At 47.9% G+C, this 23294-nt stretch overlaps 1 protein-coding gene across 1 annotated transcript; it reads right to left on the bottom strand.

Moving 5' to 3' along the window:
• Nucleotides 1–1697: 1697 nt before the first annotated feature.
• LHX2 (LIM homeobox 2) lies at nucleotides 1698–21027 on the bottom strand (the record flags this gene model as incomplete). The annotated part of the gene is made up of 5 exons (XM_082067802.1): nucleotides 20893–21027; nucleotides 18024–18226; nucleotides 16843–17225; nucleotides 8609–8814; nucleotides 1698–1985 (listed from the first exon to the last, which is right to left on the bottom strand). The coding sequence occupies exons 1-5, from the start codon at nucleotides 21010–21012 to the stop codon at nucleotides 1698–1700; spliced, it is 1200 nt and encodes a 399-aa protein (XP_081923928.1). The 5' UTR covers nucleotides 21013–21027.
• Between the last annotated feature and the right edge of the window lie 2267 nt (nucleotides 21028–23294).

Here is a 23294-nt window from a genome sequence, read left to right as displayed (position 1 = left end):
TTCAGATAACTCACCTGTGGGGATTTTTAGCCTGAAGTGTAAAAAAGGTTAATAAATGACCTAATTATGTCAGCGTTCCTATCCCACAGTCCTCGTGCGCTGAGATCTCTCGCTGATCTCGGGAGGAATTTGGCTTGCACAGAATGGCAGATTTGCAGCCGAGAAGGCTGAATAAAGGTGGCACTTTTAAACCCAAAACATGTTCCCAATGAGCCCGGCCTAGCAGATCATCCGCAATGCACCGAGAGGGCGAAGAACGTGAATCTCGGCACCTCTCTTGCTGTTTCTTTGGAATAATCTTTTAGCAATTTGGATCCAATGGGATGACGGGCTAGTTTTAGAGAGCTGGCCACATACCACTGAAAGGAACTGACAGGAGCGGGGTTGGAAAGGAGCAACCATATGCATCTTACAGACCACTCGAAATCTATAAAACTACTGGGCAAACAGCATCGTGTGTACTTGTTCTTAGACATATTTAAACTTTCTTGAGGTATTTCTTTAATTACAGAAAAGCATCATAAAAACAATAGAAAAAAAAAACTCAAAAAATGAGTTCTATTCTGCACAGATTTCTGGGGAGGAGGAATCCAATGGTACTGAAAGGTCCAGGATCATTAAAGGAATAACCACGTTTGTTAGTGTCAGTAATATAGTCTTTCTTGGCTTTAGGTTCCTTCAAAGTATTACAAAAAATGTAAGGCTGTGACTTTATAAAACGTATTTTTGCCTCAATTTTGCCCCCCGGTGTTGTAAAATAACCCCAAATACTTCTGTGTCTTTCCTAGGGGGGATCGGGCAGTGCCGCGTCCGGAAGGCCGGGCCGCGCCGCGGGGCCGCACACGGCGCTGCCACCGGAGCCGGGATGTTCCACCACTGCCGCCTCAAATCCAGTTTCCTTCACGCAGCAAGTTAAGTACAGTTTTTCTGTTGAAATTTTAGTGTTATCTGATCACTTCTACCTGCACCTAACGTTTATTTCTCTCTGATGAAGATATCTAGACTGTTGCACAAGCTGGTTTTCTCGCCTGTACGCACTTCAGGAACGGCAGGAACATATGCATCGGATTTAGAGTTTATCCCAGGCAGACACTGTGCTCGAAGTGCAGTTTTCTAATCCCTTTAAATACAATCAGCCTATCTTGATTGTGACACTAGTGTTAAATGTAACCGCAGCCATTACCAAGTAGTTTCCATAAGTGGTTTTATTACTGGTTAGATTTTACAAATTCTGGTATTCGAACAGTCTTTGACCTTAAAATTCTAAAACAACAAAGCAACCAATGAAAGGCTTAGGACTATTCAAAGTAACAAACTCTTAACATTTTTGCCCTGGTCATAAATATACAGAGAGAAAAAGAGAGAAGTGGACATGGAATCCAAAGTATGTAGATAAAACAGTATATAAGGCACATGGCAGTCTTTGAAAATACAGAAGCTTTAGCCAACTTAAATTAATTGCTGTTTCCCTTGCTCAGTCCACAAAACTGTACAGTTACACAAATGTTGTGTTGCAATAGATCTTCCAAGTTATTCTTCAGTCCATACTCCGCAATACCAGAACACTACATTTCCTTCTGTTTTTCAGGAGAGATCCTAATTGTGGTTAGTCGGTTGCTCAAAGCCTCTATTAAAATACACTTGGAATTTCAACTAAGAATAATTTCTTTTTTAAAGAAATTATTAAGAAAGAGTCATCAGAAAAGGTTTGTGAGAGTAGTCTGTGAAGGACTTCGAGATTCGTGAACCTCAAGACTTCCGGGCACCGCCGTCAAGACGGACGTCACAGTCGGCATGGTGGGATTCGTCAAGTCCGTTAAAGTAGTGGGAGTGCTGGATGGGCTCATGGAGGCATTGGATATTTCTGAGGCAGGACCTGAGGGGGTCCCTGCTTGGAGTGTGGAGTCTGAAGTCTTATCCACCCCTGTGTTTTCTTGACGTAAGAGGTTCCGTCTGAATTTGGCTCGAGCATTTTGAAACCAAACCTGAAATAGTTTAATATAACAGGGTAGCATTTAAACAGCTGCATTGTTTCAAAAATGAAAAAGCATACTCACAAATTCACCAACACTTGAATTGTGGAAGATGTTTTCACCGCTAACATGTTACAAAAGTAGCCCCAGCCATGAGAAGCGTCCTCTGCACATCTGCAAAGCATTCCTGCCTCCATCCCCTGCAATCCGGTACGACCGTCTGCCTGGGACGGGAGGGCACTAAGGACTCGGTCTTTCCGTGCACTGTCTATAAAGATGCTTAGAAACTTGGCAGCCCCCATGAATCCTCGATTGCCCACAATCCCAGAAGCACTTGTCTGGATGAGGCAGACATCATCTGACGAACATAAAATACCGAGTTTCAGCACCCGTATCTCAAGTCCATCTCCCACGGGGGCCGTGGTGACCCCCGCAGCCCCCTGAGCGAGCGCTGTCCCGGGAGCCGCCCGCGTCCCCGTGGCAGCAGCGCTCGCGCTTTTCTAAAGGATTGTCCCTCTTGCTCACTCTTCTCTCACTCTTCTTTCTCAAAAGCTTCAGCTCCCTTGGCCTACGCCAGTCTCCTTTTTCAAATGTATTCAGTACTGGAATGATGTTGGGAACAGAGGCTTGGATGGTATTAAGGACCTACATTGCATTCAAAACTGTCATCTCAGTAGAAATTATATCCACATGCAGGAATTTTTCCAAGATTGCTACTTCTTGCATTATTTGATTATTGCCTATGAGTGAAAGCTTAAAGCCATGACTTCATCCTTCTCAGTTAAATGTCAGTGTTTAGGTCCAGGTTAATAATGCTCTCCACTGTCTGCACATGTTGTTTAAAGATAAAGTATTTTTCTGACTTCTTTGAAATTACATAAAATAAAATGTATTTGTGAAACTTGCATGAAACCTACGTACAGCATCTGACTTTGACTATATTTGAAACTGTCGTTAAATACCCTGTGTCCAATATGATGTATGTATGTTGATAACAGGTATTTTTACTGCTACAAACCAGCTGAAATTTCACTGTGCTTATTTATCAGGTCTTCTGTCATTGTTACGTGCTTTACAATGGACTCAGTCCTGACCCTGCAGTCCTCACACTGACCTGCTATAAGGAACAGGGCTGATTCTTTCCATTCCAGATGTAATGAGCCCCGTCATCTCTGGGTCTGCCGGAGAAAGGAACTGGGCGAGTGAAGGGACCTGCGTGGCCGCACAGCGTGTCCATCGCACGTACAGGGAAACCGAGGGCGTGGAGCTCCCGGGGCCACACCAACCTGTACAGCAATTCTGGCTCTGCCTCAGAAACAGCACGGCCCCTGCCTCAGGAGCCGCTTTAATCACGGGAGCGGTCCACACACAGGAGCAGTCCTGCAGGGGGTTCTCTTTGCGCTCCCAGAGCTCATCAGTTTGTCTCAGCTGAGCTTTCTCTGCCTGGTTTTCTTCCCCTGCGGGGCTGGTCCGGCCCCAGGCTCCCGCACTGAGCGCTCTGACTCCTTCTCTGGAAAGCTTGTCCCCAGCCACGGGGCGCTCGGGTGCACACCCTCTCTCACCCCCTCTCTCACCCTCTCTCTCTCCATCAAGAAATAATCCTCAGGCACAAATTGTAGCAGTGGCCAGAAGAGCTGCACTCGTGGGCCATGCATAAACCACACACTTACGGGTCCTTGTTTCTGAAAGCTCAGGATTTTAAACCAGCTCATGCTGGCATTCCCTTTGCTAAAACACTTAGCTTAAAGGCTATTTATGAGTTTCATATATGACAAGAAAACAAAAATCTTCTCCTAAACTAGCACCGGCAAAAATACACTCATGATTTTATAACACAGCCCATTATAGTGATAAACCTGTTAAAGGGCAGCGATGTGGTCAAAGCCAGGCAAAAAGGAATGTGATCTTCTTGCCTGACACATTGAGCAGCAGCATCTCTGCTCTGCGCTCAGTATTTTTTCTGATTGTGATTTGAAACATGTCATATGTAAAGACAAGTGAGCACGATTATTGGTGTTTATGTGTTGCCCTTATCTTCCATGAAATATGAAAACCTGTGCTCAGCTGCCCTCACCAACGACCATTCATGCTGCTTCCAGGAGCCGCACCTGTAAGATGGTCCATTCTCTCTTTGGTAGTGGTAATTCATGTTACACATAGAAAATATTACATGATCTTGTAGGTATTATTTAAAAATAGAGCTTATATGACTACTTTCACTTCCATCCTTTCTGAGATATTGTTAAGGTTAATAGTTATAAAGTGCTTTAAAATTATCCAGTGATAAATATTCCTATTATTACTGAAAAGACATGTAAATATTTGTTAATTGAAATTCTGAAAATGCCTTGTCTTATGATAGAAAGGGACAACATAATTATCGCGATAGTGATCCTGTGGCATGCTCTGAAGGTGTGACAGTATGCAGCAGAGATTTCGGGCTGAAGAGCAGTGAAGGAACTAAAGCTCTCGCTGTGTGAGCTGCAGGGGGGCAGCGCCGCCCCGCTGGCACCCGTGAGCGCGTGGGGCTGCCCCGCAGCAGGGCTGGGCTCAGCAGGGCTGGGCTCAGCGGGGCCAGGCTCAGGGGCACTCAGGCCCTGCACCTGGAGTGGCACTTCAGCCAAGTGCAGAAGTAATACCCCAAACATATGCAACCGAAAGAATTGTTCCAGAAGGACTTCTCTCACATCAATTACACAATTAGGAATCTGGTCTTCAGTACTGAGGGATAAACAGAATAATGGGGAAGTATTTACTGTTTTTCTGTCCAACTGTATCATTGTAAGGCTAAGCTATTTCGAATCAAAGGTGAAAATATGGACCAGACCTCCCACCGAAAGAGAAAAGCAGCTGCGAGCCCCACCATGGACGCTGGCACAGCCGCGTCAGCGGGGCCGGGGGCCGGGCAGCTCACGACTGGCAGTCATGGCTACTGCAGTTAAAGTGTTACAGCAGCTCCTCAGTGATCTGTGCAGCGAACTCTCTGTCTGCATTGAGTAAAACGGGAGTAAAGTAACATCTCCATATGACAGGGAGGTATTGAAAATAAATACGCTAAGTATCGTAAGGGATTTGGATACTGCGGTGAATGAGATCATCTAATCACCTTAGATAACTTCATATTCTTGCTTGTAACACCTCCATTGTCACAACTGTTATATGTTAGTTTTATGAATAGCTTGTGCTAGAAGCAAGTTTTTAAACACAGTTTTGCTCATTCCCACAGCTACCTGGAGACATTGAGGTTTACTGAATATTACTAACTGACGAGAAATAAAGATATAAAAGATGTTGCACCACAAAGCAAACTGCATTCGCTCATTGCACACACATTCTGATTACTCTGTTGTAATTAGTAAGCACACGGTTAAAGGGGAACTATGGGGTATTTTATGAACCCAGGCTCAGTGAAGAGTCTGCAGTGTGTTATCCTAAAGGAAGTCTTCACCCAAGGATAGCGCAGGGACGCACGCGTGGCTGTGACAGTGCTCATGCTTGCTGGCTGCTGGACACTGAACGGGCCAAGTCCGCGTGGACGCAGCGATCTCTGTGGGGTTTGCACAGCAACTTTACTGGGGAGCGGCCCGAGAAAGAATGAGCAGCGTACAGGACACCCGCTTTATGTTCCTAAACTGCTTTTGCCACGGATTAACGTGCTCCGGACTCCTGGGGATACAACAGGCACGTACCTAGAGCTAGTAAAGTACTTCTTAGCGCTGTCTGCCTGCACCTTCCCTTCTAAACTCACAAAAAGAAATATCGCTTCCCAAAAGATGAACATTTATGCCAATTAGTTAGTGCACAATTAGCCGGTCACTTTAATTAGGAATGATAGCTTACAATAACAGGCTGCAGTACAAGAGGTATACGAATTAAGTTGCAAATATTAAACTAAATGGGAAAGAAAATAATAAAAATAGGGGTTAAAAATATAAATAGGCTAACTGTGCTGCTATCATAGCTACTTACAGAGAATAGGCTGCATTACAAAGCCACTGAAGGAAATGTAATTTATGAAGCAGTATGTTACATTTCCATGACATTCCACTTCTGGCCATGTGTAGCTGATGAGTAAATGTATATAAAGCAAAGAGAAAAGTCAGGTCTTCCAAATCCAGCATCACAGATCATTAAAAATATGGTCAAATTCTCTGCTCATCTACAAAGAAAGCACCCGCATCCCATGTTATGTGGGACTGTCTATACAGTACGGGCACTATGGCTGTTCCTGAATCTCTAGGAATGTGGGTTCAGGAACTACTCTGCTTTCAGAACAAGAGAATCTGATTCTCCTGATCTGCTGCCTTGTATTTTCTATTCAAATATATTCTGTTAATGATATATAAAGAGCCACAACCCTCCATCAGCTGAACTGAGATCTGAACACACAGAGAACACAACCGCTTAGAAACACGCCTGATAACAACATGGGGAGTGTGCAGGGACGTGTGGGAGCCCAGGCGCCTTCAGGTGTGCGACAGACTCGTGCTAACGATGCCTGTTCCGTTCAATAGTGTCAGTGAATTAGTTCGTGTTCAATAACTGACACGGACGGAACGTCAACCTTTCAAAAGGATTAGCAAGTGACACCGTCTCAGTAACCAACATCGGGAAGAGTTTTCCCCAGCAAAGAGCAACCCTGAAACTCATGTAGGTGAACTTCAGTGCTTGAAAAATCACCTCTCACAGGTTAGAGATGAACCAATTGGGCACAAAGGTTCTAAAATATTTAAAAAAAAAGTTTTCATGGCCCAAATTAATTTTCAAACAAAAAGTCCAAAAGAGGACGGAGTGGAGAGTGCTCAGAACAGACAGGAAAGCTCAAGTGACACCAGACAAAGCATCACTCAGAGCCAGTTTCCTGAAGTGCCTCCAGCAGCATCATCTGCTGGGTGCAAACCCACCACCACCATCACCTTCCGCACTGTGCAGCTAAAGGAGCCCACACATACAGGAGTATTTAACCATGAAAGTAAAGCAAGTGAAACACCAATTACCAAACCCATGAAAAAAGTTCAGTGGAATTGTAAGGGACTGCCACCAAAAAAAATAAAATAAAGAAAGGAACAACTAAGCACCTTAAAAGTGCAAGATGCAGTGCAGCAGTGCATTCCAGACACAAACAGAAGCAATGAAGAAACTGAAAGGACTGAAGTGCAACGGAGACGCAGAGGGGCCAAGGAAATGCATCCTGAAATGGAAGGAAAAGAGACAACAACTTGGAAAAGAATGGAAGGAAAGAGCCATTCGGTGAAAGGAGACACAGGACAAAGTTGGAGTGAGGAGAAGGAGCAGACAGGTGATCAAGAGAAAGATACTTTCTAGGCGCTGAACTCATTTCTTAATGCACTATGTGAAATTTCTCAGGTATTCCATGTGTGAGCACACTGTAACAGGCAGAATAGCTATCACTGCAGTGTCTAAACTCTGAGGGTAAAATAAAGGAGAAGTGTCAAAATAAGGACAGACAAATGCAGAAAGTTATTTCCCCCATGTGTGTGGATAAAGGAGAGCTGCCACGAGAGACACCACGGCAAGCGTTGGGATGTGCACGAGTTATCTTGGAGGAATCTGTTCCACCCCTGCAAATCAGCCTCATAAAACCAAAACATCCAGCTATGGAGGACGTGGCAAAGAGGAGTAATTACGTATGGTTTTTCATTAGTAGTTTTTACTGGGAAACCTACAAAACCTTTATTCCCTCTTCTGCTAAGTACGGACGCTGGGAAGTCCAGAACCTCCCTAGCAAAGCCGGGTTTTGTCACTGTTCCTGTCTCCTGCCCCCCTGCCCGTGGATGCGCCAGCGCTGCCCAGGAGGCGCCCGCAGGACCCAGCGCCGCCTGCCTCTCGGAAGGGAAAAACCCATTTTACTACAATTAAGACCCGGTTTTAAAATTCCAGCAATAGATCCTGGAATGCTATGGCTCCTATATGCCCAAATGTATCTCTAGGTATAATTATTTGGATAAGTGCCCATTAAAATCGGCTTATTGAATGAGAACTATAAATTAAAATGTAGCTGAATCCACTAATATTCTCTCCTTTGCTTCTCATAATAGTTCAAATAGGGTGTATGTCCTCGAAGCAAGAAAAATCCAGCTTTCAGAGAAAAAGTGCTTTAAAAATGCAATTTCCTCTCATTCTAAGTTACTAAACTACAAATTAAAAAATAAACTTTGAAAAATTAAATGTATGTCCACTTCGATTATGAAAGAAACTATATCCTCTTTGTTCTGACAAAATACATCCTGACTGCTGATTAATTTATTTTAAAGGCAAATATTGACAGTAATTTCTAAATTAAGAGCTCTCTATTTGCAGTGAACACATTAACTGAAATAATTCACTTTTTCTTACAGCAAATTGGAAGCTAAAATACGCACCAGAATTAACTAACTACAGGAAAACAAACAGGGCCACAATCTTCATGACTGTCATAAAAAATGAGAACCCAAGTGATCTACTTTTGGGAAACTGAAAAGAAATCACTTTTCTGATGCTCTCAAGGATGTAACTGAAGTCTCACAGAAGGGAGGAATGATTAAGAAAAGCCTGAAGATCAGCAAAGTCCACAGCATTTCAAATCTCAAATGGACGGTTTCTTTACTTTTCAAGGAAAAGACTGCTCTTCTTACCTGCAGAACCCTTTTGGTCAGGCCGGTTTTCTGCGCTAGCTGTTTCAAGTCCTTGGCATCAGGATTGTGGTTAATAGCAAAGTACGACTTCATTGTCCGCAACTGGTGGTGTTTGAATGACGTCCTCATCCGCTTTGTTTTTTGATTGCTGGGGTATTGCTGGTCTCGATCCAGGTGGTCACCATCGTTTTCATTGCAGCTTAAAGCTTAAGGCAACAAGAGGGAAAGGCGTGTAAATCTATTGCTCTGTGACCAACATTGTTTGCAGTTCATCTGAGTGCAGCAATTAAAATAACATACCATGGCGGGTATTGTACTGGTACAAATCCTACTTGCCTTCCCCTCCATTTCTGCATCTTCTATTTTTCCCTCACAATAACCAGCCTGCAAGGACCCTCACCTGCCTCTTTATGGCTTTTCAAATGTCAGCTCTGTTTCCTTTTTCCTCGCCCATCTCCACGCAGCTGTCCCCCCACGTTCTGCTCTAGGACAGGGACCGTCCTCAACTCCGCAAAGGGCTTTGCTGTGCTCTGTATCACTACAAATTGCATTGTAGCCTACAAAGAGAGCCGTACAATACAGGCCACTCAAACCTCAATGGAACAGACCAGTTAAAATTATAATTATTTCCTCCATCAAACTAAATCCCATAGAGTACAAGAGAGACCATTAAATGAAACTCTATAAAAGAAATAAAGTTTGTGGGTACCAGACAGCAAATTACGACTATAATTGGACTAGCTAAAGAAATAAAACTGTTAATACAATTTATCACTGGCATGGCAAATGAAAAATATCTTTTTCACTATTTATATGTTTATATTTCCTTTTTTTATAAAGTATTTGCAAATACTAGTTTGAACAATCTATTCTGTTAGATCCTTTGGAAATCACTGAATGACGCTGATTGATACATTGGCACAAATCAACCATCAAGCCTCTGGGAGCAAGGAACATTATAGTAATTATCAAGTACTATTAAATGTTGAATGCCAAGCAAAATAATCTCATAGAGTAAAACTAGTTTCTGGTTTATTTGTGCATACAGTAAACCATAGAAAAACTTCTAAAATAACATTAAGAACTGGGGTTAAATCCATTAAAAAAATCAGGGATGTAACTGAAAATTCGCTCCGACAAACTTAATTTACTTTTTCAGTTCCAATATCTACAAGTCCCTTTTAATTTCTGATAACGTTTATGTTAAAAGTAATTACAAATCACTACTACCTCTGTTCTATGTTGCATGCAAAAACGAGGGGAAAAATGTATTTTTAAAATGTGAATTATTGGTGAATTTCTTAAAGACACAAACAGATTTGTTTTCAATTGGCCATTATTGCTGGTTCATTATAACTGAGTACATCTCACAGCCACGTGTATCTTTATAGTCTAAACTCATGTCACCCATCAGAGGTTTTCAGCCCTATTGAAAACATACAAATTCTGCAAGGCATGCATTCAAAATGTTTGTTAAAAATATACGTCCTCATATGTCAAAACGCATACAGATTCTATCAATGGCAGTTTTGAAGCACGTACAGTAGCTGCTTTGCAAACTTCAGCTTTTCAAAAACTTCTCAAAAGATGTGGCACCATATAGAGCAAGGCCTGTAAAAACGCAGAGCTGAGACCAGAAGCGTTTGTGTAATAGATACATAGAAAGTGTCCAAAGCCTCAAGCTTTCCTGTGTGTTTCTGTGCTCTTATAGTCTAAAAAACAGCTTAAAAACTGGCACTGCATGTTATAAACGTGTGTGTATGTGTGCGTGTGTGCGAGCATGTGTGTACATTTGTATAAATCCTTTCCAGATCCAAGCATCTTGTGCCAAATTCTAGCATGAAGAAGCATTTTTCCTCGTTTTCCTGTGGTGTGGAAAGGCTGGAAGCACCTGAATTTAGAAGGTATAAGATGCATAAAAGGAGACAGTAAAACCGCAGTATTAATGGAGCTGGATGGAATGTAGTAAAATCGTCTTTTCTGGTTTAAGAACTGAAATCTCGTTGCCAAACTGGGGTCATCCCATGTGCTCCCGTCTCCTTCACAGCTACAGCTCCTGATGTCGAGAACACTGGGATGAATAACTGAAACTATATTGCTCATAGCAAATTCTGCTATGGAAATGTAAAACCAAGCAGGACTTGGGTTTAAAATCTACTTGCAGATTTTCAGATATTAGTAATGGAAAAGACCTCTGTGTGTTATCTTAAATGCGTTCAAACCCCACCCGAAATAAGGAGGCAGAGACTCAGGAGGAAGCGCATCAGAACACGGCTGAGGGCTGTGGGTGTTAATATGCAACAAAGCAAACCCCAGGGCTGCAAGCAGTTGGATTTGAACCTGTTCCATAGAGAACGAAATACATTCAGGATCCAAGGAAATCCTCCCAGAACGGAACGAGGGCATCAGCCTTTCAACAACCCCTGACTGGACAAGGAACAATTTACTCATTATTCTCCTGATTCTGCCTCCTCATGTACTAAATTAAAATATTAAAATGACGGTAAATATGTACCATTGGAGACTGCCTACCTATTGTCCTTTTCTATGAAGGCAGTTGCAGAACAGATTTTGAAAGTGCACAGGGGTGTCTGCTGCTCGCTGTCTTGCACAAGTGGTTTTGGTGCCCCCAGGCACCACCCGATACAACACAAATGTTCCTAGTTAGTGCCAGTTCCCCTCTCATATTTGGTTGTGGTGCTTGGCACCACCTCCAAAACTCTCTTATATTAGATCTAATATATATAATATGCAACTCTTGCAGACTTTGAAATGTCCATGGGCATTGCAAGCCCAGAGACACAGAATGCCAAGGGCATAAGCATGTAGGGATTTTAAGAGCTGAGGAGTTTCTGCAAAAGGCATCATGGCATAAGACTAACACTGTACATGCTCCTCACACAACCCTCTGGTTTTCCCTGCTCCTTTGTGGTGTCCCAGTGTATCTCCCAAAGGAATCGTTGAACTATCCGTACATAAGATTTCCATTCACTTGCAGGATCTAGGGCTCCTGCTGGGAGTTCAGAAATACAACTGGTGAAATTCCAGTCAAGTAGAGTCTTAAATTAACACGTTTCATTCCTATTTTGTGATAAAACAAATTCTGAAGTGGTGCCCGGTCTCTGTTTTGACCCTAGAGCACTCGTGAGGCCCTGGTGCCTCCCCCCAGCCCCCTCCAGCCATTGCCCTCCTGCCACCGCTGGCCGGCTCCCGTGGCCGCCACCGGAGCTCCGCGATACACACGGCCCCTTGGCCACAAGATGGTGATGTCCACGGAGAGCAGCACTAGAAACTCAGAGTAAACCAGTATATTTTCATATCGGTGACCAAAATATCCTCTGCAGAATAATGCATAGTACAGCAACATGAGTGTAAAGGAGGATGTGCTGTTATCTTTGTGACAAACACTATTTGAAGATGAAAACTTTGGAGCACTGTTTCACACTCAGATCGCCAGATCCCCCCACATGGCGGGATTTGGGGCAAAGCATGTGCTTTGTATTTAGTAGGTCGTTAAGTACGTGGCACATGAAGAAGATGGGAAAAAAGAATTTCCATTGGGGGAACTTTTGTTAGTAGCTTGTGTTTGACATGTTAAATTACCCAAAAAGAAAGCAAACTAATCCAGATTCTGAAAGAATGATGAAACAAGAGACACGTTTGGTGCATGCATCAGCTCTCCATATTCAGTGGCTTAGGAACATACACCCCTTTCTTTCTGTAATAAGAGTCAAGGGGGTGTTTTAACCTTCTGCTGCCTGGAGAGGGAACTTGTGATTAACTAGACTAGGCAGGGGTGCAGCCATAGCTGCTGTTTGGCAGGAGTGTGTAAAGGCCTTTGTGGCACCCACATCCTTGAAGGGGACAAAAGTGAGACAGAGCCCTCTGAACGGCACTCGGGACAGGAACAGAGACAGAGTCTTTCTCCCTGGTGGAAGGAGACACCTGGAGAAGGCAGATGCCTGAACTCCTTAGCACAACTGGGATTAAAAGTGGCAAAGCTGCGGCACTTGGGGCAGGCAAGGTGCCCCTCGCTGCTTCCCAGGCGCCGGGCAGCACTGAAAGGAGGGAACTTCTGCCAAGCTTTTGGAGCAACAGACACAAAAAGCACTGCCTCAACCTTGAAATTTCAAGAGGTGTTTCTAGGAACAGGCAGATAAATCCTGTCTTAAGGAGCGACTGTCTTCCAGGCTGAGCATCACAAAGCCATGCGAGAGGAGAGCTGGGATGAGAAGGCCTCCTTCCCCCGGCCTCCTCAGCCGCCTGGGAGAACAGGGCTGCGTGTCGCGCTGCCCCCGGGGCTGCTCGGGGCCGGGCGCAACCCCCGCGGCCGCGGTGCCTCCGGGGGGAGAGCGGCCGGAACGGGGCTGCGGCGGGCGGGAGAACAAAGGGGCCGGAGCGGGAGGAGCCAGCCGCGGAGGGTTTTTCCCCTCAATTAAACCAACTGAATGGCGCTGAATAGCCGGTGCGAGCGTGCGGTAATTCCCTGAGCGCCGCGATTAACCCGGGCAGCCCCGGCCGAGCCCAGCCGGGCTCCTCGCTGCCCGCCGGGCCGGGTGCAGGGCCGGGCCGGGATCGGTTCCCTCCCCGTGCTCTTCCCGAGGGACCCCCCGGCCCTGCGCCACGGCAGCGTCCCGGGGAGGGAGGGAAGGGACGGAGCGCTCCCGGGACCCGCTCGCCCTTTGGGAAGAGCCCAGTGGCGGCTCCCTGGCCCTGCCCCGACCCCGGCCCCTCCGCCTGCCCCAGCCCCGACCCCAGCCCCTGCCCCCGGGGAGGGGCCAGATGCACCGCGGCCGGGGAACCCGAAAGGTGACCAGGGCGGAGGGGGGGACAGGAGGAGGAGGGAGAGAACCGGGGGAGGGGAACTCTGATTTTTCTTAGGAAATCGCTGCAAGACATCCGTTTTTCAGCTGCGACTCCTTTTTGCTCGTTCTGCAACTGCAGTCCCAGGAAAGCTTATTCTGAGCTTTTAGTCCCAGGGGAAACGAGGAGAGGAAGAGAAATTCGCTCTTCAAAACTTTCCAGGCTTTTCCCATTTTTACGGGGGGAGTTGAAGCCACACCATTGCCAAACCCCTTTGGGCGGGTGAGCTCCGCACGGCCGGGGCAGCGGGGCCGGGGAGGGGGCACCGGAGCGGCCGGACCGGGAGCGGCTCCGCGCTCCAGCCGCCTCCCGCACCCCGCAAACAGCCCCCCGCACCCCCAGCACCCCAGCCCCGCCCGGGCCGTGTGCAGTCACCTTCCTACTGAAACACTACACATCTGCCTGCTAGTAAAGGAGGGAAATATTTCTTAATATCTTCGCTGTTTGCGCAGATTATGGGTATTTTATCAGCTCGTCCTGCCAAAAGTTTCCTCAACACTTCTGTCATTTTCGCGGATGTTTTAGTGTCCTCATATTAAAGACAGACTAGATACGAATGAATAAAATATAGCAAGCTGTGGGAGGTTTGGGGTCTAATTCACAAAGGGAGTATTCAGAATACTTTACAGGTGCTTCTGTGTTCAGCAAGCTTTCAGCCATTGATTTACTGACCTAAAAAAACCCCATCAAACTCCATTCCAACAAGTGAAAGAAGAAATTATGATCACAGGAACACTCTTTAAAAAAAAAAAAAAAGGCTTTTTGAAGTTTCAGCATCCTTCCAAGCTGCTTTCCACTTGTCAGGCTCCATCCACATCTAAACCCATCACCCCGCGCAAACAGGCTCGCCTTTAAGTCGGAAAAAAAAAAGTCAGTCCAATTCGTGTTGCAGAGGAATATTTGCTGCAATTTACGAAATAATTCCAGTCTCAACTCTCCCTAAGTTTATGGGTCCCCCTTTTCCCACCGCCTCTGGGTGTAGGTTTATCTGCACCAAGTATCCTACACAAATTACCAGCAACCGGTCCCCTCAGAGGACAATATTGTGCATTTTGGTGCGTTTCTGAGAAGGAAATAAGGAGTTCCCTTACAAATAAAAAGAGAAACTATCACACTCTTAAAAGGTCTCCCCTTCAAAGGCACAAAATCGAAGGCTGTGCAATTATTTGGTAGTTTGTGAAATTTGACATCAACGGGCAACCTGGTCTGATTTCCAAGATCAATGGCACTTATTATCGTATAAATTAATCGATTATTGGTTTAGTAAATAGTTAAGTAGATAAATACTTTGAACAAAGAAGCTAAAGGTTCCTCAAGGAAAATCTCTTAAGCTTCAGCTGCAGAATCTAAACGAAAATTTAAAAGACCAAAGAATCAGATGGCAATTATTTTGAAAACGAATTTTTAAAAGGAGAATTAAAGACGGTTTATTTAGGAAGTCGGGGAGCAGCAGGATTTCTCAGGCTGTGCTCCCATCCAGGACAGATGCGGCTGGTTCGATTTACAGGTCCTTTGAATCTGAACATCTGCCCTGCACAGGGAGATAGCGGAAGGACAATTAAAATCTAATCCCTCCGAAAATGAGAGGTTTTTAAACGTGAAAGATGCTTATTTTATGTATGTTTTAAAGCTCAGCTGTTCCTCGGGCAAACACTACATATACCTTTCATCGACCTTCACCACTGGGACAACCACTGATTTTTATACTATTTCCAAATTATTCAGCAATTAGTTAAACCAATAATGGCTGGGAATCTTGTTCCTGAGCTGCGTTTGCCAGTTAGAGATGCGCCTTTTCTCCCTGCCATTTTCAGTGCAAACCTCTCAATTTTGTCGCTATGTGTTTAGGCGCAAACCCCCCGCAGCCTCACCCTCCCGGCTCCACCGCCTGCCCCGCACCCGCAGCCGCCGGTGCTGGAAGGTGCCCGGTACCGGCTGGACCCTCCCCGCCGCTGCGCTTCCCCCGGGCCTCCCCCTTCCCGGCCGCTTCCCCCGCGCAGGCGGAGCCCAGCGCAGCAGCGCGGAGCCCAGCGCAGCAGCGCGGAGCCCAGCGCAGCGCGGAGCCCAGCGCAGCAGCGCGGAGCCGCGGGCCGGGGCAGCCGCGGGCGCAGAGGTGCGGGTCGGAACGAACCGCAGTGAACTTGGCCTTTACCTAACGCCCTCTCCGGAAAAACACACAAAAAAATGTTGAGGGCAAATATAGGCCCTGTGGGACATATCTAAACTTCGCAGATTAAAAAGGGAAACATGCTCGAAACTGTGGAGAAACGCAGACAATCCTGAAGCAGCACAAGGAAAGAGGTGAACGACTTTGGTCTCCAGGGTCTAATGGGAGGGCTGAGATCCCGGGTTAGGGAAGTCGGGTCTGAAATAAACCCCACCTCCACCTTGAATTCTTCTAATAAAATCAAGATCTAAGAATTTTCTTTTGTCCAAACACTTTTTCCTCTTGGCTCCAAGGAGCAGTGCTGGAATACCCAGTGATCACAGCCGTTCTGGTGGGCAGTTACATGGACGAAGAAGAGGGGAAGGGGGAGCACCGGGACTGGGGGGCAGGAGCCTGCTGGAATTTCCGTGCCTGCAAAATCACAGTGCTGCGGTTGGGAGGTTAAACGAGGAAACACATCAGAAAGTTTGCCGCTCGATGCAGGGAGCCTGGGAGAATTTCTGCAGAGTGCAGGCTGGGGGCTGCTGCCAGCTTTGCGCCCTTTCTTCTCCCTGCCCATGTCGGTTAAGAGGCAGGGGCTGTGGCTCGGGGCAGTGAGTGGTTACAACAGGGATGCTGCGAGTTTCCCGACTCTTCTCCGAGTCTCATCTGGTGAACAAAACTACAGCCGAACTTGTCACTGTAGGAGCGGAGCCCAGGCCGCCTGCAGACACCTGCTGCCCGCAGCCCTGCCCAGGCACCCGCACCCCAGCCCTGCAGCCCCAGCAGCTCCTTGGGAAGCAGCCACTTTCTTACTTCCTCGCTCTCTCTTTCCTTCCAAAACTCTGAGGTGCAAGCGCTCAGGACAAGGGCAGAATAATTCACCCATCAGCAGCCCTTGAGTGTAGCTACTAAAGAAAATTCACAGCTCTCTGAAGTGCTAACTTACAATCTCTGGTTTCCAGATTTTATTTCAGGCTACGCTCCCCCTTCTCCCCCTCCTTAACCAGATGACCTTGCTTCAAAACATTTTATTTCCAGCTGAAGTGAAAAATGCTAACATATTAGCTTCTGTAATTGCAGTTTGACAGCACTTGATCTCAATAATTATGCTGCAGCTAAACTATTATTAACGGTTTAAGCTAAAATAAACGGAAATCCCCCTTTGGAAGTGAACAGAAACAAGCCCTTTGAATCGTTCTGGGGGAAGATGGGAGTCTCTTACCTGCGTTGTAGGCTGCCAGATCTGCCCCAGGCCCTGGGCTCTTCCTTTTCCTGGGTCTCCCCTTCTGGACAGTCCCCACGCCGTTGTAATAAGGCAGTCCCAAAGTGCTGGCAGAGCCCGCTCCCAGCGCCGGGCCCTTCCCAGCGGCTACATCCGCGTGATTGAAATGCACCTGGTACTCCCCCTGGATGAGAGTCTCGAAATGGAGCCGGCAGTACACCAGATTGTCCTTCATGCCAAAGTGATCGCCGGTGGTCAGCATCTTGTTGCAAGTGGTGCAAGTGAAGCAATTTAAGTGATATACCAAATCCCTGGCCCTCATGACCATCTCGGAGGCGGAAATCCCCAGGTGACATCTCGCACATCTCTGCACCGAAAACCTCCTGCAAAACAGAACGGCCAGAAGAGACGGTGAGAGGTGCATCCCCCCACCCCTTCATCGGGAGAGCGGTGCGGGGCCCGGGGCAGCGGCGCAGAGCCGGGATGTTCGCGGAATGGCTCCGCTCCCCGGGCGCTGCCCGCCAGCCGGGAGGGCACCGCGGGCCGGGAGCCCGGGGGCTCCATCCCGCTGCCCGCCCCGCAGCGCAGTTCCTGCCCCACCTGAAAAACGCACCGATGCCCGTCCCGCAAACCTCCCCGCGCCCCCGGAGGTGGCTCCGGGACCCATTTACCGCCCGGGCCCGCGCAGGAGCCACCGCGGCCGGGCGAGGAGCAGCCCCGCTGCGGGCTGAGCTGACAGCGTGCCCGGGGTCAGTCTCATCCCTTCAGCGCTCCGAAGGGACACTGGAGGGGCAGGCAAGCCCCTCCCGAGGGTGAGGGTGCCGCTCCGTGCCGTGCCCTGTCTGTTCAGGGCAGGAAACACGCTCAGCTCCCCTTGGCCGTTTCGTTTCCCTCCGCAGCCCACGACGCCTGGGGAGGGGCCGGCTGCTGAAGTCCCCAGCAGCCGCAAGCGGGCACGGGGTGAGCTGTGCCCAGGCCATGCTCCCTGCCCGAAAACACGCGGCCCATCCCCACCCGGACTGTTCCTCTCCAGTGGGAGGTTTCAGGAGCCCACAGCCTGTCCCAGGGGAACCGTGTGCTCACGGATTCCCTCCGCAGTCCATTCAGGACGGGGTTTGCTTAGCGTGGGGGCCGCGAGCAGGTCCCCCCAGCCCAGACTGGTGGCTGAAGGCAGGCTGTACCTGTAGTAATCCTCCTTGCAGTAAATGCTGCCGTCTTTGCTGAAGCAGGTGAGCTCGGACTCCAGGTTGAGTTTACATTCACAGCACTTCAGGCAGCGCATATGCCACTGTTTATCCACAGCCAGGAGGTAATAACGGTCGGAGATTTTCCCCCCGCAGCCGGCGCACAGGGCAGCCCGGTCACTGCTGATGGAAGGCATGGTCTGCTGGGAGAAAACAATTACAGACCGTTAGCGAGAGGGAGAAACTCTTGTGCACTGCTGGGCTCCCCCCTCCCCCTGCCCGGCCGGGGCCGCCTTCTCCTCCTCCTTGCCGGGCTCGGCAGAGCGGAGCGGGCAGAGGAGCGGGGGGTCCCCGGGGTCCCGCCGCATCCCACCTTCCCGGAGGAGGAGGGCGAGAGAAGAAGAAAAACACCCTGGGTTATGTGGAAGGCGTTCGGATAAGACCCAGGATTTTTTGGGGGGCGCTTTCCAGTCCCAGAACAAGAAAAGATGCTGTTCAATAATCACAGAATAGGGAAATCGCAGATAGCTAATTTTCAGATTTATTAATATGGATATACCGAGAGCCTGCACAGTTAATGCTCTGTGAGTGCGTGTATGTGGAGCGTGTCTATGTGTGTATTTTCCCAGCTATAAAATTCCGAGTGAATTACGATCAAACCCCCCAGTAGTCACAGCGCTACAGCCACAGCTCTCCCTGCAAGCTGGTTCCAAACAACACGGATTCAAATCTGCTGCCACCCAAAGCACTAAAGAGATCAGTAAAGAAAACTGTGGAGGAGACATACATTCCTAAACCCGACGTGCAGAATGTTTTATCAGGAAAACGAAATAGTGGGAAATGTGTCGGAAAGAAAGCGGGGAAAAAACAACAGAGCACTTTAGATTATGCTGGGATAAACTTGGAAGCAATAAAACTAAATGTAACCCCTATATAATTTAATAGTTTAGTGTCAAATCGCAATCCAATCGAAATCCTGCAAAAAACAAATAAATATATATTCTGTCAACTACTACCAAAAAAATAAAGACAGAAAAATATCGGAAGCGGTGGAAGCACTCGGATTTATTTCAGCCGCAGCTGCACATCGCGGTGCAGGAGGCTCGGACGAGCGGCTGCGGCGGCGGCTGCAGCGCCCGCGGGTCCGCGCTGCCCGGGCCGCCCGCACGGCAGCTCACCGCGCGGTGTTCGTGTGCAAGGGAAACACAAGCATTATTGTCTTTGTACAGTTGTGACAAACACGCAGTTCGTTTTGACTCGGAGCGGAGAAGTTGTTTGTTTACTTTTACCTCCTCTAGAGCCTTAAGTCCTTGAGCAAAGCAAAAAGCAAAGAGAGAGGATAGGGAAGAATCGAAAGAAACTACAGCTATTTTTCTCAGCACATGCTGGACCGGCTGCTTTCATGCAGTCCTTGCAGAAATCACCAAATCCCATCGCCATGAGCTGTTCGCGCTCCACCATCCCCACTATCAGAACTACAGATCAATAAAATGAGGGCACTGCATTTCATGTTTGCCACACCAGCCCATCGACAGCTTGTTTCTTCCAGGCACTAACTGAACTCCGATCAGGAATCTGTTTATAACCAAAGTAGTTTCTCGTAAATCCACTTTAAATGAAATACGATTTTTCTGCTTTGCTTTTCCGGTAACGAAAATATTCTGAGTTCCAGAAATGGTACCTAACGATCCAGTATTCTATCCCACTATTTGTTACACACACATGTGTATGCATATACATTAAATATAGATATATAAAGGTATCATGCCACAATATTTATTCCAGAAAAAGGTCATTTGTTATTGTTTAGTTGCACGGAGAAATAATAACTTTTTCCAAAGAAAACCAAACCCGTTTAGATTAGAAATCACGTTCCACCGTTATAATATAAAGGGTGTTTTTCAGCCACTATTTCAGGATTAAATACTCTCACTGTCACCTTTAAGTAAATTTCTACGTAGTATTAAGAGAAATAACACTTACTGATGAAGTACTAAAAACCGAGAACAGATATGTTTCTTGCCTATGCCTGTATCAGCTTACAAGACAGCATTTAACCCGAGTACGGGATAATTTCACTTCAGAATTATTATTTTGTAACAAAAAAGTGGTATACACAAAATGTTGAATCAATTAGCACACTTCAGAAATCTCTTCCACCTCGCTAGCTTAACGCCCGTTAGAAGGATGCGTCTTTTTATTATCTAAACGTATTAATATAAAAGTGCTACGCATCAGCAGATATAAGATAAAAAGTGAGAAAGTTCTAAAAATTTGCATCCATCCGTCTCCCTGAAACGTATCTTCTAGTTCCGTTTGCCATGTTTGCAAACCCAGTGTTCATATATACCAAAAATATTTTTTTAAATCACATTTAAAAAGAATAAATGCTATAAATTCCACCTCAGTGTAGACATCCTACCTGAAAAATAACACAGAATTGGATTCTTTGGTGTTTGTGTATCCATTCTGCAGACAAAAAATTCGCTGTGCCACAATGTTATCTGTACAAAAGCATACTTTGCTCTTCCCAAAAACTTTGGAAGGCCGGACAGGCTGGGGGAAGGGAAGGAGTTGTTGGACGCTACCAAAAGGCTGGTCTATCTTCCCGTTTTCTCGCAAGAGCAGTACTGTTCGTTTCACCCAAGCATTACTATTACTATGCATATTATTAATAATTAACAGTTTCATGCCTTTCCCCACGGTTTTATTTAATCTTTGGGGGTGCCTTTATGCTTAATTTTCTTCTGATTTAGCATTTTGCATACGTTTCCCCCCGATCTGTTATTTTAAGGGAAAAGCTGTATCTTTGAGGGGTTTGTTATGTTCAGGGGATTGAAGGACTCCCCCATTCCTTCGCTCCTACCGTTTCGGTCTCTCCCCTGTCTATAGCCGAGCTGATGGCCGGTGCTTCGCTTTTGGTTCTTCGATCCATCTCGTCGATGACCCCGTGCATCTCCGAGCCGGACAGGCTGTGGAAAAGCATCGCTGAGGAAGCAGAGGAGGATGCCCCGAGCGGCGGCTGCTGCTGACAGTTGTCGGGGTCCCTGCAGGAGCCCAGAACTTGCATTAACCGGAGCCCTCCCCCATGCATCTAGCACGGCCGCCCCGTCTCTCCTTCGGCTCCGGGCTTTTCACCCCGGCAAAGATCGTCGGAGCGCAGCGCAGGCACTGATCCGAAGTTTCGAGGGGCTGGGGTGCAGAAAAGGCGGGCGGAAGGGATGAGAGAGAGGGGATAACTGGTGGTGTAAGCTTCGGGGCTTGGATCTAGTCTGCTGCGCGGCCCCAGCACATCCCTCTAGGAGGCTTCTTCAGTGCCGGGCTCATTGCCCCAGGTGCAGTCCCAGGCGTTATGCTCTGGCCCAGCTGGCTGAAGGCTGGGCAGCTTTACGGTTGGGAGGGATTAATAAGTAATAGAAATATAAAAAATGAAACCATCTTCGGTGAGAAATAAATTAAAAAAATAATAACGACAAGCCCCTTACATCGTACTGTGCGAAATTTAGAGGAGGAAAGCAAGGGAGAGGGAGGCTGCAGCAGGCGGAGAGAAGGCTGGTGCTGCAAGGAGGATGGGGCGGATGCCCACCGTACGCACTCACAGTCCAGAGGGCTGGCACCGGCAGCAGCTCAGGGGCAAAGTTTGCTCCTTCCCCCGCTCCTCCCCCAGCCCGCTGGAGCTCATTGGGAAAAGAAAGAGCCAAGGGGAAGGAAGAAGAGTTGGATGGGCACCAGATGGGACGGGCACTCAGCGGCCCCCCTCTCTCCTTAAAGCGGCGGGGACCGGGGCGGCTGCTGGCGGGGCGGCCGCGCGGCGGGGGGGCAGCGCGGCGGGGGGGACGCGCAGCGGCGGGGCCGGAGCCGCCGCCCGGGGCCGAGCGGCGCTGCGAGCGGTGCTGCGAGCGGCGCGACTGCAGCCCGGGCGCCGCGCGAGGCTCCGCGCCTTTTCTACAGCCCCTCTGACATCATGTCCTGCCCCGCCGCCATTGGCTGCCGCCGCGCCCGGGCCCGCCGGCATGTGCTCGGGGCTGGCGGCGCGGAGCGGCGCGGGGCTCGGCCCGGCCTGCCCGCCCGCACTGCGCGCCCGGCCCCGCCGAGCCCGCCGCTCCGGCCCCCGCGCCCCGGCCGGCCGGGCACCGGAGCGCTGCCCGGTCCTGGGCCCCGGCGCAGCGCGGGCGCTCCGTGGCCTCGGGAGTGCCTGAGGCGGGCGCTGAAGGCCGGGGCGGCACCGCCGCCCGTTGGGGGTTTGCGCTTGGCGCCCGGTGACAGCCAGCGACGGGCCCGGCCTCGGAGCGACAAAGAGGCTCTCGGGGAAATGCCTCCAGTGCGGGAGAAGGGGGTCAAAAGTTTGTTTACACTCCCAGATCATGATACCCCAAACATGGATTGCTAATTGAATGCGCCCAACAACACTCGCTATGAAAAATATTCGCCATTCCAGTATAATCGTCCGTGTCACTCAAGTTTGTGAAGCCTTTCACTGAGCGGGGCCTCTCCCTCCTCTGATAACCAAGTGCTCTGCAAGAAACCCAGGCCAGGAAGGTCTCTGAACTTGAGGAGAAGCTTCAGGAAGTCTCCGGAAAAGACAAATTGTACACAAGTGAAACTGTTCGTGATGTCTAAATATTTATCCATAAGGTGGGTAGTAAAGAAGGACTAATTAGTATTTAAGATGTCAAATATCACACTTCTAATTATATTAGAAAAGGTAGCACAATGGAAAGTAAATCTGAACGCACATCTGAGATCATGAGACTCGCTGCTTAATCCGTGACTAAATTATCACATCACTTCGCATGTTACTGTTCGGTGTCGTTCTCTGACCCAGTGATTTGCCTCTTACGGATGTAGCACAGTTAGGGCTGTCTTCGCTAAAATCGGGATGACACCGTTGATTGTCAAACTTTGTTGGTTTTATGTGTTCCCTTCTTAAAATAATCTAGGATTTTATAATCTTGCTGTTGGGAGTGCTCTGAGTAGTTAAATACATTTGCACGTCACAGAGAACCAAGTGTCTCTGGTAGAAATGCATATGAAAAGGCCACAAGACCCCTCAAGAAGCCGGACGGAATACAAGGTAATTTGTCATCTGTGGGAACTACCCAAAGACTGTCCTAAAATCAGACCTTGGAAACAATGGCAGTTGGTGTTTTAATTCAATTAGAATTCTGCAATAGGGTTAGTGGGGCTGTATAGTATTGGTCTCGATGAAATAAACTTTCCCTTCCTCAGTTAAATTGCAAGACGTTTCAGATACTGTCTGCGGTGGGA

Source organism: Streptopelia decaocto, assembly GCF_964273445.1.
Source record: "Streptopelia decaocto genome assembly, chromosome: 17".
Lineage (NCBI taxonomy): Eukaryota > Metazoa > Chordata > Aves > Columbiformes > Columbidae > Streptopelia > Streptopelia decaocto.
Note: the sequence above shows the minus strand (reverse complement) of the source record. Positions and strands in the feature narration are given on the sequence as shown.